The 18,123-nt window shown below is 34.6% G+C and overlaps 1 protein-coding gene across 2 annotated transcripts in view; it reads right to left on the bottom strand.

Moving 5' to 3' along the window:
• Window positions 1–18,123, bottom strand: part of LOC108911913 (B-cell lymphoma/leukemia 11A) — an 80,953-nt gene that overhangs the window by 17,885 nt on the left and 44,945 nt on the right. The window contains exon 2 of one of the 2 annotated variants that reach the window (XM_018716991.2): window positions 7,721–8,227. In XM_018716991.2, coding sequence (XP_018572507.1) covers window positions 7,721–8,227 — 507 coding nt within the window. The remainder of the gene's footprint in view (window positions 1–7,720; window positions 8,228–18,123) is intronic. The other variant, XM_018716997.2, reaches the window with a different exon arrangement.

The raw sequence follows: 18,123 nt of genomic DNA, 5'->3' as shown, positions 1-18,123 counted from the left end.
ATTCCGGATTGACATTTCTCGCTTTCTCCAAAGCGTATAATGCTTATCGGCTTAAGTTAAAATTGTGACAATTATTTCTGGTACTTCCTGTATATTCGACACAGTGTCCCGCCCAGTCATATCCATAGTGACAAATATCGCCTCTGTGACTGTCTATCTTCTCTGAAAACTGGTTCGGCAGCAGAGGAAGACACGCGCAAGATCCAGTTAACAGCCTCCGACTACAAAAAAAAGGTACGTCCGCTCCAACGAGCTGATTAATAAAAGGGTACTTGCCGGTAGCCATTAGCATTGTGTCCAGGCACACGCTGTACCGATTACCAATGTCGCTATCGTCATCTGCTCATCTTGTCCTGTCGCGCGTTCATATTTTTTACCACGGCGTGCGACAAGATAGGTAAGGGGTTGCAGGGTAATTAAAACGCACGCTAAGGGTAGGGTGAGAGCCATCCCCGGCTATAAGGTAGGCAATTGTGACAAGAAATCGTACTTTTAGCAAGACAATGAAAGGTAACGCTAAACTAGAACAACTTCCTTTAATTTTTCGCATTGAAAGATCAAGGAGAACATGTAAACATCAGAAAATGTACTTTCTCTGTTTTGTCCAGCAAATTTTTAAAGATACTCAATAATTGTGATTAATGCATGTGTTAATAGCTCCCTAAAAGTATTCTGGAGGGTGTGATTATGTTTGTTCGGTACGTATGCCATTTTTTGTATGTTCAACAGGCGTAAAATTCAGGAAACTAAGATAAACATGCGAGGTAAAAATATGCCAGTTGTCTTATATCCTGAATAAAACTTATATAACTGGTAAGATACATTGTTTCTAACTTGCTTAGATTTTCTAAAATTTTTCTAAAATGCTGGACAAAAAATTGGGCATATAAGCGCCTCCCTTAAGTGGCCACAGATACTAATTTATTCCTGGAGACACAAAATGAACTGCTTTATGGTATTTCTGGTATCTGTAACTATGTGGATTAACTCGAAGCCAAAAGTTGTAATTTCTCGATAGGTTGAATCGTTATGGAGAATAAATGAAAAAATTTTGTCACATACAGAAAGTAGGTGAAATGCAATTTGTAAACACCTGGTCAGAAAACAATTGATAATCACTTATCTGACGAGATAAAAGGATATAATAACTCTCAAAACTGATTGTAAAAATACAAATTTATTCTATTCATATTTCAAAAATGTTGCAATCTCCAATAAGTTTTTAGAGAAACAGTTGAATAGAAAATTTTGTAATGAAAAACATTTTGATCAAACGTTTTGTTTTGTCCGTGTACGCTTATTTTAGTGGTTTTACTTTATTTCTAGAAGTGTATATTATTCTAATTGTTTGTAATAATGTTGTTTTTTCATGCATAATAAATTTTCATACAATATTTCTGAATAATAATCGATACGATCGAATCGATCAATACGAAGTGAATTGATCCGAAGGGTGATTTTTTATTTTACTTTTCCGATGATTTAGATACTCTCTCCGTTACGTTATATTTTCCGTCGGTTTTTAAACGTTTTTATGTTGGGTTAGCGTTTTTTACTGATTTAGTTGCTTTTTTCGTAAGGTTTTTAGATACATATAGATAATTGATAGTATTGGGGATATATAATATTTGATTTTAGGAAAGGTTAGATATTTTTTCTGTAAGTTAAATATTTTTTTATTGGGTTTGATGAATTTACGAGAGATGGTTTTACGTTGGATTAGACTCTCCTTCGTTGTCTTGGATAGTTTTTCGTTGAAATATAATTTTTTGTCGGTTTTAGATGAATTACACAGTTCTGCAAGGTTTGGTTCTAGAGCAGCTGAGGGTTATTTCCGCATAGAATCCGAATCCGATGTCAGAATTGCTCCATCACGTCACGCTTCTGAGATATCCTAACTTAAAAGAGCAAAAAAGCGGTTTTTTGCTATACTTGACCTTATATTACATCGCGAAATTTTATTTTCTGAAAACGGTCTTGTTTGATTATGTCATCTAAAAGTAGAACTCCTACCCTTCAAAATTCCGTTTTCAAATTTGAAAAATATTTTTTTTTCTCGGAGATATCAGTAAATAAAGTTTAGTACTCGATTTCATTAACAGCAGTATCAAAATTGAAAAATTTCAGAACCCTTGAGTGCTTGAGTAATTTTGAGGTTGGATTTGGATTCAGCGACCCCAAAAACATAGTAATGTATATCATTCGCTCTACGCAAAAAATTACTTCGGAAATGACCCTCAACTGCTCTAGAATAAACACAACCACTTATTTTGCAGACCTGTGTTATTGATGAGAAGTAATACGAAGTAAGGACATACAAAATTAATAGAGCAATGACGTTAACAAACAATACACCAAGCAAATAAAATAGATGTCTAAAAAGTACCGAAACAAAACATTGGTATTTTTCAAACATATTATTGATTAGAATATATTATATTACGTTGTTAAATATACAGGGTGATTCTGAAATTATCAAAAAAAAAAAATTGTGGATGTACAGGGGACCCTTACAAATACAATTTTGTAAAGAAAAACTCAAAAAGGGCGGTTCGAAATTGATTTAAAAATACACTTCTGCACGGCACTGGAAACTGGTCCACTGTAAAACCTGACCTCGCACAATGCGACCGGTATGGCGGCGTGATAAAAACGGACAAAAACTTTCGCAAGGAAAGAAATATGTAAATAGAATTTTATCGCACCTATTTTATATCGGCAAATTCAAATGCTTTTGCCTTTATTAATTATTAATAAAATTAATTTGTGTTTTTAAATAATAAAATCATTTGACATACCCGATGCTGCAACAGCAATTGTTCAAAATTTTATCCACTCACGTGTAAACACATTTGGGTCCGTCTTACTCACTTTCTACGAACTAACACAAATGATGTCTTGCTTCACCATAACACAAATACTTCACCATAATACAAATGTTGTCTTGCTTCACCATAAATTAAAACGATATCCATCAACTCTGAGTTGCTATACACGCAAGCCATTTTTGACACTAACTACTAAAAAACTGATGTAAATACCACAGATAACAGGTAAAAACTACCGCAACGACGGATTTCAGTATTAGGAGTCACATGGCTCTCCACGCGTATTGCGAATGACGCTAGAGACTACAGTTGTCCAGCTATGTAGTGGTTTAATGTGCTATAAGTTCAATATTTTTTTCTCAGAAACTATAAGGATTTAAAAAAAATTTTTTTTACAATATCGCAACGACGATTGCAAAATCCGAATTCAATATTCGTAGTCGCTGAGGCCACGTGGCGAATGACGCTAAAGACTACAGTTGTCCAGCTATGTAGTGGTTGAATGTACTATAACTTCAATATTTTTTTCTTGGATTTTAGGATTTTACAATTTTTTTTACGATATTGATTCCATTTCTCATGCCGCATCTATTCCCAAATTTTTTTGGATAAGTTGTGAATCACCCTGTATACCTAACTATAATCATAAATAGTGAATTATTTCCTAAAATATGCATTACATAAACCTTAAGAACATACTTTGGCAATCTCATACTGATTGTGATCACAAGACCACCCCAGTGAATAATTTCCTGTAATTTAAGTAGGAGTTACAGGATTTGTATTCTCCCCTTGGATTACACTGGAAGTAGAGAAGTATATGGCGAAGGACTGATATATTATTATTATTATATGTGTAGGTCTTAATATCAGCTAGAGATAACTTAGGTAATTCAACATGTCCAGTAGATTTTCACTTTCCAGAACAGTCAAGGTTCTTTTTGCTTACCAATTTCCTTCAAATATAGAAGATTTTTAATCCATACTACGTTATCCTTTTTACCTAAATCAGAATAATGGCACATCTAATATTTTTCAGCTTATATTTTCCAGCATATTCTTTTGCATAATAGCAATCAGTAACAAATTTGCAGACGCGACTAAGAACAAATTATCTTTTGTCGATTGGATTAGGTCAGGTTTTTTTTATTGACTGGCGTTTTATCTTTATTTACTAGCTACAATGTTTATATGTATTTACTTTATTCAGTTCTAATTTTGTTAAGAAAAGTCATATTTGTGACTCATTTAATGATTTGATTTGTTTTTCTTTGTTTTTCTCCTAAGTACTGAATTTACGTCTTAATTGAAATTCTCTATATTTGTTCTAAGCCTATGTTGTTTTGAATATGTTGTAATTTACCTGATCATATTGAATCTTTACTGACTGGATAGATATAAATCAGTTGAAGTTACGAACCTCTTAGCACAATATTCCCTTTATTTTATTACGTAAAAATGTAGGTTCCTCTTTCTCACATGCCACTGTTAAAACTATTACCTACCCAGAGGGAGTGAAGTTAGACCACACCATATTACACATTTTGGAGAATATAACTTCCACAAAACTCTGCATTCAAAAACACCCAATTAGTGGTAACGATTTATTCTCAAACATGATATCTATATCATGATCATCACTGTTCTGTTTGAAAGTTATTGATTTTCCGTTCCTGTCAATAGGTCCGTGTCGCAACAACAGACCGAAAAGTATTGTCCAGTTAACCCTTGCCATGTGCGACCCTTATAAATTCTATCTAATAGACCCACTGATGCATGATGAGAATTTTAAAGTTCTTTATTCATATGGGGGTTGATAGTAACGCTCATCAACTTCAGAACATGTGCCTCTCCATAGGGAACCAAAGACAAAGCGGCGATAATTCCTCGTTGGAGATTCGAGAGACGAAATGGAGATACGGCTTGTATCGCATATGTTGATATATCGAGTGTTACGGAAGGCGACAACCATCCACCAGACACAAAATTGACAGCAAATTTATTTAAAAAACGCGCAATTTTTACTGCTTTTTAATAATTTAGTGCATTCTCTAACCGAGGCTACATGATTTGACTTCTTGAAATCCCGACCTATGTCAGTTGCTAGCTGAGCGTGTTAGTGCGTGTCATGAGCGTACAAGTGGGATTATCATCACATTCTAGTTATTAGTGTCGTTAAAACGTTCTTATAGTATTTTTTTTACAACTAATTGAATTTTTGCCGGTGTTAGGTTAGGCGTAACTTTATCCTTAATTCCTTCATCTCGGCGAAACCAATAAGCGAATAAATTCCGAAGGTAAGAGAATACTTGTTTAGCTTTTTCATTTTCGAGCCGTAACCGAACCGTGTATCCTGAGGCGACGCGGTGTCAAATATCAGCGGCCTGAAGGCTTAAATTAACAAACTGTCGCTCGTTCGACGTCGCGCACGTCGCCCCGAGGAATATTTAATAATCGCAGACACTTTTCCTTCGCCCGTCCACGCTCGGAGGGTGTCAATCCGTAAGACGTGTCTACTAGACTGACTTTCAAAACCATGTACACCGAGAGAACGATTTGCTGCCAGCTATGCAGATTTACTTTCGCTTAATAAACGGTATACTTGGACAAATGCAACACGATGATAGTTTATTATAATCAGACGATATACAGGGTGGCCAAATGAAAACGAAACAGAGCCATTTTCAGGAACTGCGTCAAGATTGTAGAAAAACGCTCAGACCCGTCGATTTTAGATTAAAGGGGGACATTCTTTGCTGGTATTTTTGACTCCGCCACTTTCACCCCCAAGCAAGGGTAAGCATCACCCCAAAATATTTAAATGGCATTGGGGGTTGAGTAATATTTCTTTTGAAAGCTCTTACAATTCTCTTTACAACAGACTTTAAATTTTATAATTCCGCCCAATACTTATTAAGAATTTTGATTTTAAAGTTGAAACTTATGTACAAACAATTAGTAACGGTAAAAATGTCAGTCATTCGAGTTAAGTACGCCAATGGTATAAATTTAGTATTTCTTGCGTTACATTGGTTTTTGGCGATTTGTTATCACTTTCGTAAAAAAAAACACAATTGTAAAAAACAGAAATGAATGCTATACACACACAATGAACGTAAAATTAGTGGATTCCAAATTATTTTCTAGTATTATTTGGAAGCGTTGGTTGGTAGTTTATTTAATTGTGTTTTTGAAAATTAAACACTATGGTTTATTCCATTGCGGAAAGGGTAGATATCATTTCGCTTTACTTTATGAACAATAAATGTGCGAATAGAACAGCTCAGCTATTTAATGAACAACATCAAGATCGACATGTCAGGAGGAAGTATGTTCTAGAGTTAGTAAAAAAATTTCAAGAGACAGGGAACGTAGCCAATAAAAAACGAGAAATTGAAAAACCTATAGTTAATAAAGCTAGTGAAGTTGCAGTTTTGGGACAAGTTCATCTTGATCCTACATTAAGTACGAGGCAGCTGGCATCTGCGTCTGGGATCAATCGAACTAGCATACAAACCATTTTGAAGAAGAATAAATTCCATCCATACAAAATACATTTAGTCCAGGAACTTCATGAGGATGATTATGACCGCCGTTTGCAATTTTGCGAAATAATGAGTGAGCGAGCAGGGAACGATCCACAGTTCCTTTTTAACATCTGTTTTTCTGATGAATGCAGTTTTTTCTTGAACGGGACGGTAAATCGTCACAATTGCCGCTATTGGTCCGATTCAAACCCAAGAGTTTTTCACGAGGTGCATACACAGCAACCGGAAAAATTAAATGTATGGGCTGGAATTTTCGGTGACCGGCTGGTGGGTCCTTTTTTTCTACCTGGTAATTTGACTGGCCAAATGTATTTGCAATTACTGGAAGACGCTATTGACCCTGCCTTGACTGATATTATTGAAAATGTTCCAGAGTATGATGAAGATCATTTGATTTTTCAACAGGACGGTGCTCCTCCGCATTATGCGTTAATTGTCCGTCAGTATTTGGACCAACGTTTTCTACGGAATTGGATTGGGAGAAGAGGCAGCATTGAGTGGCCTCCACGATCACCGGATTTATCGCCCCTTGATTTCTTTTTGTGGGGATACCTAAAAAGTAAAATCTATAAAACACAGCCAGCGTCGCTGGAAGATTTGCGTCAAAGAATCGTCGACGAATGCCGTCGAATCACTCCGGAAATGCTTCGGAATGTGCGCGAACGTTTCGAACAAAATCTTTATTCTTGTATGGAAGCGGGCGGTCATCAGTTTGAACATTTAATCAACTAAGTAGTAAGTAAGCAACTAAACATAATTTAAATTTTAAAATGTAAATTTTTTTCAAAGTATTGGGCGGAATTATAAAATTTAAAGTCTGTTGTAAAGAGAATTGTAAGAGCTTCCAAAAGAAATATTACTCAACCTCCAATGCCATTTAAACATTTTGGGGTGATGCTTACCCTTGCTTGGGGGTGAAAGTGGCGGAATCAAAAATACCAGCAAAGAATGTCCCCCTTTAATCTAAAATCGACGGGTCTGGGCGTTTTTCTACAATCTTGTCGCAGTTCCTGAAAATGGCTCTGTTTCGTTTTCATTTGGCCACCCTGTATTTGGTATAAACATATAATTTATTTGTTATAATTAAATAACTGAAATAAATATTTATGAAAGATTTACTACTGAGATTCTTTTTATTTCCAGAAAGACTGTTGTACGGCTTATTCTGCTTTAAGTGTTAGGACCTGGTTACAAGATTCATTTCCCAATCTGTGGATTAGCCGCCGTGGTCTATATCCATGATCACGGTGGACAGATTTAACAATTGTTATAAATGTTTTTCCGTATTTACGGGCGAAAGTATGTACATTTGGGCTGGGATCTAGGAAAATGTCAAGAACTTACCACTATGCGTCGTATTCGACTCCGCGTCCGCCACCTCAGTCCTCGACCTCTTACAGCTATTCTCCTCCGGAGACATCGTCGTATCCATCTTCTCCTGCTTAATATTCGGCTTTATGTCTTCTTCCAGGCTCGAACTCGTCAGCGGTGACGAGGCCCTCCTCTTGGGAGTCGAGGAAGCAGCACCGTCCACGCAGAGATCGCCGGGGGCGGGCAGTCTCGGCGACGCCGGCGGCGGGGTGTGCACCCTGCTGCCGGCGCTCTTCTTCCCGGAGATGGGCGCCGAGATGCTCGGCCTCCTGGTGTTGATGGTGGATAGGGGCAACGTGCCATCGTCGTTGTCGCGCTCCCTGTCGTTGTTGGGGTAGCACTGTGCGAAGTTCTCCTTGTTGCAGGCGGTGACTTTGTGCTGGATGAAGCGGACGATGTCCGAGAGTGCGAAGGACTTTTGACACACCCCGCATGTGAGGATGTCTTGGTGGGGGTCTCCTTCTACGCCGTCTGCGTCTGCTGCAACAAGAGATCATGTAAGTATCACAAACTGGATGACCTTACGCTTGGGACAACATTATTAAGTCTTAAAGACGTGATGTTATGACCTTATAACAGTTCGAAGTAGCCGTCAGAGTGTTGAGAGATCCACCAGCGTGTTTTTGTTAAATATTTTTCAAACGCGGAAGTTGTTTAATAAATTCATAGGAACTGAATTGCAAAAAAGATATTTGAGCAACGGATTTCAGTAATATAGTGTTCTCCATTTCAAAAGGAAATGCTTTAGTAAAAATGGTATTTATTTTCGGCTTAATTTAAGATGGAGCTTAAAAAACTATTACATGATATTTCAATTTATTTTCAATTATCAAAGCCTAATGATTATTTTTTGTTGGGCAAATTTTCTTTACAAAAATTGATTAGTAAATGTATAATTTGATTGGTCAACTTGATTCTACATCCCCTATTATTATAATTTTTGACGAAGTCCACTACAACTAATTACACAGACCAACAAAATTTAACTTTTTTTGGAAGCAGAAACTTGAATATATATTTCTGAAGGATTTAGGTGCGCTGAATGCGAATCTGGCAGCAGAATTGCTCTATCACGTCAGGTTTTTGAGATATCCTAACCTAAAAGTGCAAAAAACACTGTTTTTCGTCATATTTGAGGTTATGTAGTAATGTCATCTATTCTTTTTAAAAAAAATACATATAATTTAAAAGTACAAGGCTCCCTCCTTCGAATGCCGTAGAGTTTGCTCAAATATCTTTTTTTTCGTTGAGATATCACACGTTGAAATTTTTAAGTTTCTCAGTTTCTTAATATGCGAAAATCTACTAAGGATCTCTTAGACATCAAGCAGTCGATTGCAATTCAGAAACTTCATATCCATACGGTTTGTGGGTTTGGAGTTGGTGGGCTTGGGGTTTGTAAGCTTGGAGTTTGTAGGTTCGGGTTTTGTGGGATTGGGGTTTGTGGATTTGGAGTTTGTGAGTATTGAAGGTTTCTGAGTATGAAGTTTCTGTACTGCAATCAACTGTTTGACGTCTAAGGGATCCTTAGTAGATTTTCGCATATTAAGAAACTGATAAACTTAGAAATTTCAACTCAATGACATTCGAAAGAGGGAGCCTTGTACTTTTAAATTATATGTATTTTTTTAGGTTAGGATATCTCAAAAACCTGATGCGATAGAGCAATTCTGCTGCCAGATTTGGATTCAGCGCACTAAAATCCTTCGAGAATGCATATTAGTGTGTCTGCTTCTTGACCCTTATTGACCCTATGTTAGTTTCATTAATATCCTAATTCATCAATCATTCAATTGGTTAATAGTTTGGTAAATTAAATTGTTTGAGATAAAGTAGTTTATAGAAATATTTCTTTTGAATTTGAGTAAAGTTCGTGCTTGTGATTAAAGTGCGGCTGTGAACGATAACGCCCCATGGGCTTAAGAGAGGTAGGCTAGCCTAGTTGTCAGAATAAACGAGGAAAGAGAAGAAAGGTTCGTCAAAGATAAACGCTTGTTAAAGACTGCGAAAAAATTATCTGCAGAATTTGAGTAGTCATAATATAATAATCTGTGATACTGATAATTCTTTATATACAGATTAATTGAAAAGTCAGTACAAAGAATTTATGGGCGTATTTTTTTTTATGAAAATAAGACTTTTTTTCTATAAGCGTGAGTCCAAAATAAATTTTAAAATTTTTCGCACTCTAAATAGTTATAAAATTTGAAAATATGGTCTGCATTTAACTCTTCATCAGCCAATATCTTGGAAATGGTTGGGCTGAGAGATTTTGACCTAGTATACATTTTTTGTTTAAAATTGATAGGGGAATAAACGCAATAATACGAAACGTCAATGTACAGGGTAGCAAAAAAGTTAGGGCCAATTTAATTCAAGCGTACTCTTATAGGTGGCGCTCTCCACAAGTAGCGTCAAAAGCAATGACATATTTAAATTTACCATCCCAAAAAAACCCAGAGCACAGTTTTATGCGTATACATTCAAATCTATTTTAGGAAATTATTCCTAAAAAATCGAAAAGAATAAAGAACTCTGACATCCTGTAAATCGAAAACTAAGCATTTGTGGACACATGTTTATACGAAAAAAATTATTTTGACCTCAAAAATACGCCACTAAATTCTTTGTATTGAATTTTGAATCACCCTGTATACAATCCGTGGATTGAGTATACAAGAGGACAAATGGACCAAAAGTGAAAGATACAAAAAAAAAGGTATTCTTGATAAAAGTTTTTGCTTAGTTAGCAAATAACGAACTTCAATTTTGTTGAACAGGGCGAGTCAAAAACACAAAAATGTTATTTTGAATAAGAGTAAACATACCTTATTTTGCAAGATACGAAAAAAAAGGCATTCTTGATAAAAGTTTTTTTGCTTGAAAAATGAATAAGTGTTACGTTATCATACATTTTTGATACAGAGAACAAAGTTCAAAACTAAAATACATCTAATCAGTGACTATAACAAGAATTATAGTCACTGATCTAATTCAAGTGTAATTTTTAAATAATACGAACATAATTACAACAATTAAGCAAAAAAAACAATATGATGAAGATATCAAATATGAAAATAACATTTTTGTGTAGCGCTAGTATACAAAAAACATACGACCAAAAACTGTAAGTGTTTGGTATTACCCCTCTGTTAAAAACTTGTGTGGTGGTTGCTTGTTCGGGATCTGATTTTTTTTTTTTAATTCCATTGAGTAGTTTACAGTAAATTCTTGGTATAGCCCTGAGTACTAAGATATTGTTATTTTAAGTTTTGCACTCAATCGTAGTGAATATTAGTTAATTATATGATGTAATTTATCACCTTTGGTAATTGTAAAATCTAAGTTTATAAACATTTTTATCAAAATCAGTGGTGCCCTAAATCTATCTAAAGGAGAGATTTATTCATTCTACTCTCACAGCTCACGAGCTGCCGATAAGAAACTCATTAAATTAAAGGTAAGTGAGTCTAGTTTTATAATTTTATTGTTAGTCTAGACATTATACTGTTAGAGATTTATAAATTTTCTATATCGTATACAAAACAAAACTCTTGAAAAATAATCATTAATTATTCAGAGCCGTAAAATTTCTGCTTTAACTTTGATATTAGCGAAACATAACGGGTCCGGCAAAGAAAGTTTTTTAAACGTCTCGAACTACCCGACAGTAGCAGCGTTTTCCAATAACTAATTTTTCGCGGCAGAGACGTATCGATTTCCGAAAACAGCTGCGTGTCGACCCACCCCCCGACGCGGCCGGGTGTCGTAATGACACTCGACGACTGGGCGGCAACCCCTTCGCCCCCTCCTAATAACGCGCCCCTACCGAGATTAGCAATCACCAGTCCCACCGACCCGTATTTTTAATTGTTCTTCTTGCCGAGGAGCTGTTTGTCGGTTGTATTGTCGCCGGAGAGCGGGGCAATTCATTTCAGCGCCGCTTTGTGCCCCGTTATATTGGGCCGAGCAGTTGTTTTAAATGTCATCGAGATTAGATCAGATGGTGATATGCTCCTAGTTGGTTAAGGCTTTGGCGAAAGACAGTCCGGCATATGTCAATAAAACTATATAAATAAGTTTATAATATCAGTATATCTCACGAAATTTAACCCCAGTTGTACCATCTAAATGGCACTGGGCAGGTAAGGAAGCTTTCTTACAGGTAGAACATCCCCTATCTCAGGATTTTTTCACCCAACCAGGTATTGTCAGATTCACCCCTCGCTGACCACTCCCTTGCTGACCAATGGTCTGCGCAGGGTAACCCTCGAAATCTTCACCGCTCCGTTTCTATTGGTCGTCGGCGGACAATGGTCAAGTCGGCAAATTGGATATATCAGGCGTCCCGGCGTTGCATACAAATGTATAGAAATGTATCTTTTGTATCATTTTGTCGTATCGATATAACTTTGGGGAAGGGAATAAATAAAGTTGCGGAGATATAAAGATACGAAATTGGTTGTTCTTGGTCTATTACTGGACCAATATGTATTATAATTTATTCTATTGGACTTTTGTTAGAGATATAGTAGCGCTGATGATTGATTCTAGATTGGGTATCGATTTTGATGCATAGTAATGAAAAAGGAAGGGATCGAATATGGAATTGGGATGGTTTTGTGGTCTCGTATATCGTTGGTTTTGCTTGTATAAGAATTTATTCGAGTCATAAAACAATTCTTACCGATTCTAGTTCTTGCGGTAAATATTTTACGAAAATTGCGAAAGATTCAATATGAAAAAACCATATAAAAAAATAGATATGCATTTTTATATATTTTTGCTTCTATATCAGGATGAAGATTTTAGATTAAAATTCTTCGAAAAGTTACTATTGTAATAATGTTCATTCAATAGCGATTTGTAGATAATATTTGAATGAGTTGATTAACGGAAATAGATACTCGGGATAAGTGTAACTGATATGACTTGTTATCAGAAAGTATATTATGAAATCGTAAGTCATCTTTACAGTTTTATGTGTCTAGCCATTATTACCTCTGAAGCACGTTGTATCATGTAAAAAAACACTAGCTACGGTAACATATGTACACTATCCATATGTCATAGCCCAACGAGTGCCCATAAGAACATGTAGTTTGTGATACGGCTTCTTATTTTTTGAAAGAGCTGACTCTATAGAGGAATATTATATGTAACTGTAAAAGTAATAATCATTGATTTGGACAAAAGACCTTAGCGAAAGATTATAATTATCTCTCACGGCATCAGACGTACAATCATAATATCAAATACTGGCAGCGAATAACAATTTTTGCAAGTGCTCCACAAGTTATTATCATTTATTTGCTTATCGGTGATATAAATAATATATTTGTTCAAGTTTCAAATAATACCAGTCAGTCTAGTTAAAGACAAACATGTTTTCTTTAGAAGTTACAAACTTTATTTAAACATTTAAGCAGGTTCCTTAAAGTAATTTTTTTATTGGAGTATTTTAGTTTACTGGGTATTACCTGTTACTAAAATATAGGTATGTGTACATTATTATCTATATCACTTTTTCTATAATAAAAAAAACTTTTTTTTTGATATTGTGTCAAAAACTTTCTATTCCATTATTTTTGGAAACCAGGCTGACTTTCGTCGAAGAAATATTGTAAGAAACAGAAAAATTAATATGGATATTAAAACTGTTGATTTATACAGAGTAAAAAATAATATGGTATAAATGGTAAAGTTATTTATGAGTAAAATTATTTTGGTGATTAATTTTAATATTTTAACAAAGAATATGTGAGAATGAGAACATACTGTATAAAAATCACTACACATTGTCGATATTACCATTTCTAAGTAGGGGGAACACAAAGTTGTGTACACAGATACCGACGCGCAGTTTGGACTCTACTCATACAACAAATACGTTTACTTAATTGTAGGCAATTGATTTTTAGTTACTATTAGGTGTATATAGAGAAATATACCTGTATGAAAAGGTAGGTACATTTAAAAAATGTTAATTTTATTTACATTGTTTACTGTGTGCCAGTGCCTGATTTACAGTAGGCTGACAATTGGTGGGGGCCTATTCTAGAAAAAAAAATCCTTTTCGATAGCCCCCCCCCAAAAAAAATATTCTTATTGTATACGCTTTCTCCCTCTAGTGGCAGCTCTAAGAATCATATCTTAGTGGATAGAATTCAAATTTTAAGATTAAAAAATTATATTTTTCAGAATATTTTTTCTTTGTTGTTCATAATGGGGAGGTCTTAAAAAAATCTTAAAAAAATAGTTTTCATTAAAAAAATGTTTGTTAACATGGTGGGGGCTCCTAATTGGTGGGGGCCTGTAGGCTGCAGCCTACACCAGCCTATAAGTAAATCAGGCACTGCTGTGTGCTGTACAAATATCAGAATTTAAATGCAACAGTTAGGAAAAAAATAATATAATATAAAATATAATATATCTAATCAAAATGTATTTTGGAAAATGAATTTGAAAAAGTTCAATAAACTTCCAATGACAATATTTTTTATTTTTGCTGTTATAATTTCACCATTTAAGTGCTATCTTTGAATGATATGATTTCGAAACTTTACAATTGTTTACCATGTAATTTCATTTGATAAAGATGATTACTTCAAAATTTAACAAAACAAGTAAAAATTGTTGTACATAATTATAAAACTATGACGTGTTATTATGTTTTTCCCTTTTAAATTCAAAAAACATCATGGACTTAGGCATGACATTTAAAAACATTACTGAAATATTACTGAAAATAAATAAAACATTTCAGGAAAGTGTAGAAGACGCGACTAAATATAGTGAAGTTTTGGAACTGAGGAACAAAGACATCATTTGCCAAAAGTAAAAATGCCCTAAACCGAGGGAATCCTATTTATTATAATAGAAACTTTATTTTCCAAACAATAGCAATAGCAAACACTATAATTTGTTTACTACTACACAAAAATTGTGTAACCAGCCAATAAAATATAATCACTAAATATTACTATTTTGAGATTGTTATAACACTTAAAATTTATATGATTTTATTCATTTTTATTCATGATTGATTTAAATTGTATGGATATAGTGGAACCACATCAGAAAATAAGTGTTTGCTGCTTAGTAGTGTTATATGCCTTAGTTTTTGAGTAAATCTAGTAAGCTAACAATGCAGATTTAAAAACTATTCTAGGTATTGGTGTGTTTCAAAAACATTTACTTTTGTTTCACTTTATTTCATTATACATTTCATTGTTACAATGTTTTACTTCATGTTTTACAATAACGATCCCAACTTTTTGAGAAAAAAATAGAAGTTGTTCTTTTACTCGAGTGAGAGCGCCTTTGCAGCCACATTTCGCCAACAAAGAATTGTCGGCCATCGCCGGTAATTCCGCTAACACAAATAAAAAAGTTTCCTCGACTTGTGACAAGCCGAAGCCGAGCCCGGAGCTAGACTGGCACTTCTGGGGGCCTAATGAGATTTCCTTTTGTTTTTTGATACCCGAAGGTGGTCAGTAATCGCATTTCTGCCCTCCAGGGTCACGCTCGTCACGACGACGTCGCCTAATCTAATGATGGCAGCGACTAACCGGAGTAATACCGAAATTGGGTTAGCTTCGCCGTGGATATTTATTGTCGTGTGTAAACCGCCCCCCAATGGAGGGATCGATGGAATATTTGGGGCAATAAACGGCCGGACGACAGTTTTCCCCCATACGAGGCAAGTGCGTGAATGGGAACATTGTTGACTTCTTTTGTAAAGGACCAGAGTCTGGATGCAAGCAAATAAACACCATGAATTGTCTCCCTAGGTCTGTATGGCATATTCATTGGCATACTTGATCGGAGGTTGCCAACTATACACTTTTGTTGCACTAAAACAAATAATACAAACAAAGAAGCAATTATAAACGATCCTTGGCAAATTACACAGACCCATAAAAAAATTGTCTATGACTTCTGTTTTGACCCTCTACGTCAGGATTTTTTGTAAATTGTTAATTATTGTGTATATTTTGAAAAGTCCTCAATTGTACATTCTAGAGTTCCACTTCCATTCAGCGCCAAATTACTCGACTACAAATAAGTAGTAAAATAGGTATTTCATGGGACTTTCATACAAACTCTATAACCTTGAGACCTCTAACCCTATGAACCTAAGAATACGTGGAGGCTCGTATCAAAGGATGATTTTAATGGGTTCCAAAACCTTGGAATGGGGAACTCAGCACCCTATTACCTTTTATCATACCACCATAATCTCAGAAGTCCATAACCTCTATGAAACTATGTTTTCAGTCTAATATTCTCAAAAGAAGTGGCTTTCCAAATGGTTTAAAGGTTCCTACACCTCAAAATACTCCTTGTCGCATGAATTAGGACAAAATCCTTATCAAAAGAAAAAGTCTCCGCATGAACGGATAACCTCAGCAAGACTTTTAGCAAAGGCAATAAATGATGATTAATTATTATCTGCCTTTTTTCAGTGTTAGATTTTTTAGTAGACAAAACTATTTTCATAACAATAATCCTGGTCCTTATTTTTTAAATTTTTTCACTTGTGGCAAAATACCCAAAAAATAGAACGAAAACTATGCCACAAATAAATAGGTATCTTCAAGCAATAGCTTAATTATTTGTTTGTTTATTTTTACCTTATTTTAAATTAGAAACTCATTTTGTAGGGAAAAATGTATCGCATTTGTCTCAGACAGGTGATATGACTTACTTAATTTTTTTCGTCATAGTCTAAGATTAATACCTACTAATTTTGTAAGTGTTTTGAGAATATGAAAACAATTTTGCTTGCAAACGTTTAAGATTAAACATTACAGAATAAGGACTTCATTAAAAACCGTGTGTAAAATTAAATACTAGGTACAGTATTTTCTCATATACGTAAATAAGAAGTACATATTTTAATTCTTTACAGAAATTATAGATACGGGGTATCTCAAGTTTAATAGGAAAAACTTAGTAGGGGATAAAACTCTCAAAATTAAAGAGAAAAATTCATGTAAACTTGTATGTTTCAAAGCTTTGTTTTGGAGATACAGATTATTAAAGTTAATAAAAAAAATCTTTTTTTTTTCAAATATCTTTCTCAAAAACTACTGTGCTTATTTTGGTAAAACTTAGCACGTTTTCAGTAATAAGTAAGTAAGGGGTTTAATTCGATGTAATTAAATTAAAATTAATTATTCCAGATGTAGCGTAGAGGCATACTAACTAAATATTTAAAAAAAATAAAATGTCTCAAATTAAATGGTACCGACCTTCCTCTTTAAACGATATTCAACAAGTATACCTTTTTTACGTAAAATACCATAAATTTTTATAAAATGATGGAAAATTTGGGGTATAGTGGAAAATTTTTTTTTTTTTAAGAAATTTTGGTGGGGTGTGCTTTGCCCCCGAGCCCCCATAATTATTATCGAGGATTTCATATTATCATCCAAAGCAGTTTCAAAAATTATAGATCCAGCCAAAAAATTTTCAAAATTTATTGAAAAATACAAAAGTTACAGCAAAAAAAACATTTTTAATTCTCAACTTCAAGAGCTAATAACTCTACAGGGTGAGCCCGGAGGAAAAAATTTTATATGAACTTGTGACATTATTTTCTCATTATCTATCCATATCCGAGAGATTGCTCACCATTTCCGGGACACCCTGTATACGGGTAAAGAATTATATCTTTTATAAATCTATAGTCTTTCCCGATCTCAATTATTGAAGACTAAAGAGCTAGGCAGTATGTACCAGGTTCAGTCGCAACGCAGTAACTTGGCATTGAAATATTTGAAAAACTTGTTCCCACATTTATTTAGCCATACCCATATACAGGTCTGGTCGAACTAAACGTGGTGGTTGAAATGTATACGACCAGTGGAAGAATGCGCGCGCAGACAAACGCAGCCGCACTGGCCATAAATTTCAGTTGTTGACAAACTGTCTAGCAGTGCAGTGCAGCAATGCGGAATTATTTTATTGTTGATTATTTATATTTAATAACTTTTCCAACTTAACTAAACTAACAACTTTATGAATGTTCATACCTTCCCGTTGGTTCTTAGCGAGCAGTAATATATTTTGATGAAAATATAAATGTTTTTTGATATGTCATAACCAAAATTTACCATTAAAATAAAAAAAAATTGTTTGAGGACATAAATAATTAAAANTGCTCACCATTTCCGGCACACCCTGTATACAGGTAAAGAATTATATCTTTTATAAAATATTATAGTCATTCCCGATTTCAATTATTGAAGACTAAAGAGCTAGGCAGTATGTACCAGGTTCAGTCGCAACGCAGTAACTCGGCATTGAAATATTTGAAAAACTTGTTCCCATATTTATTTAGCCATACCCATATACAGGTCTGGTCGAAC

This window comes from Anoplophora glabripennis, unplaced genomic scaffold, assembly GCF_000390285.2.
Source record: "Anoplophora glabripennis isolate ALB-LARVAE unplaced genomic scaffold, Agla_2.0 scaffold6, whole genome shotgun sequence".
Classification (NCBI taxonomy): Eukaryota; Metazoa; Arthropoda; class Insecta; order Coleoptera; family Cerambycidae; genus Anoplophora; species Anoplophora glabripennis.
Note: the sequence above shows the minus strand (reverse complement) of the source record. Positions and strands in the feature narration are given on the sequence as shown.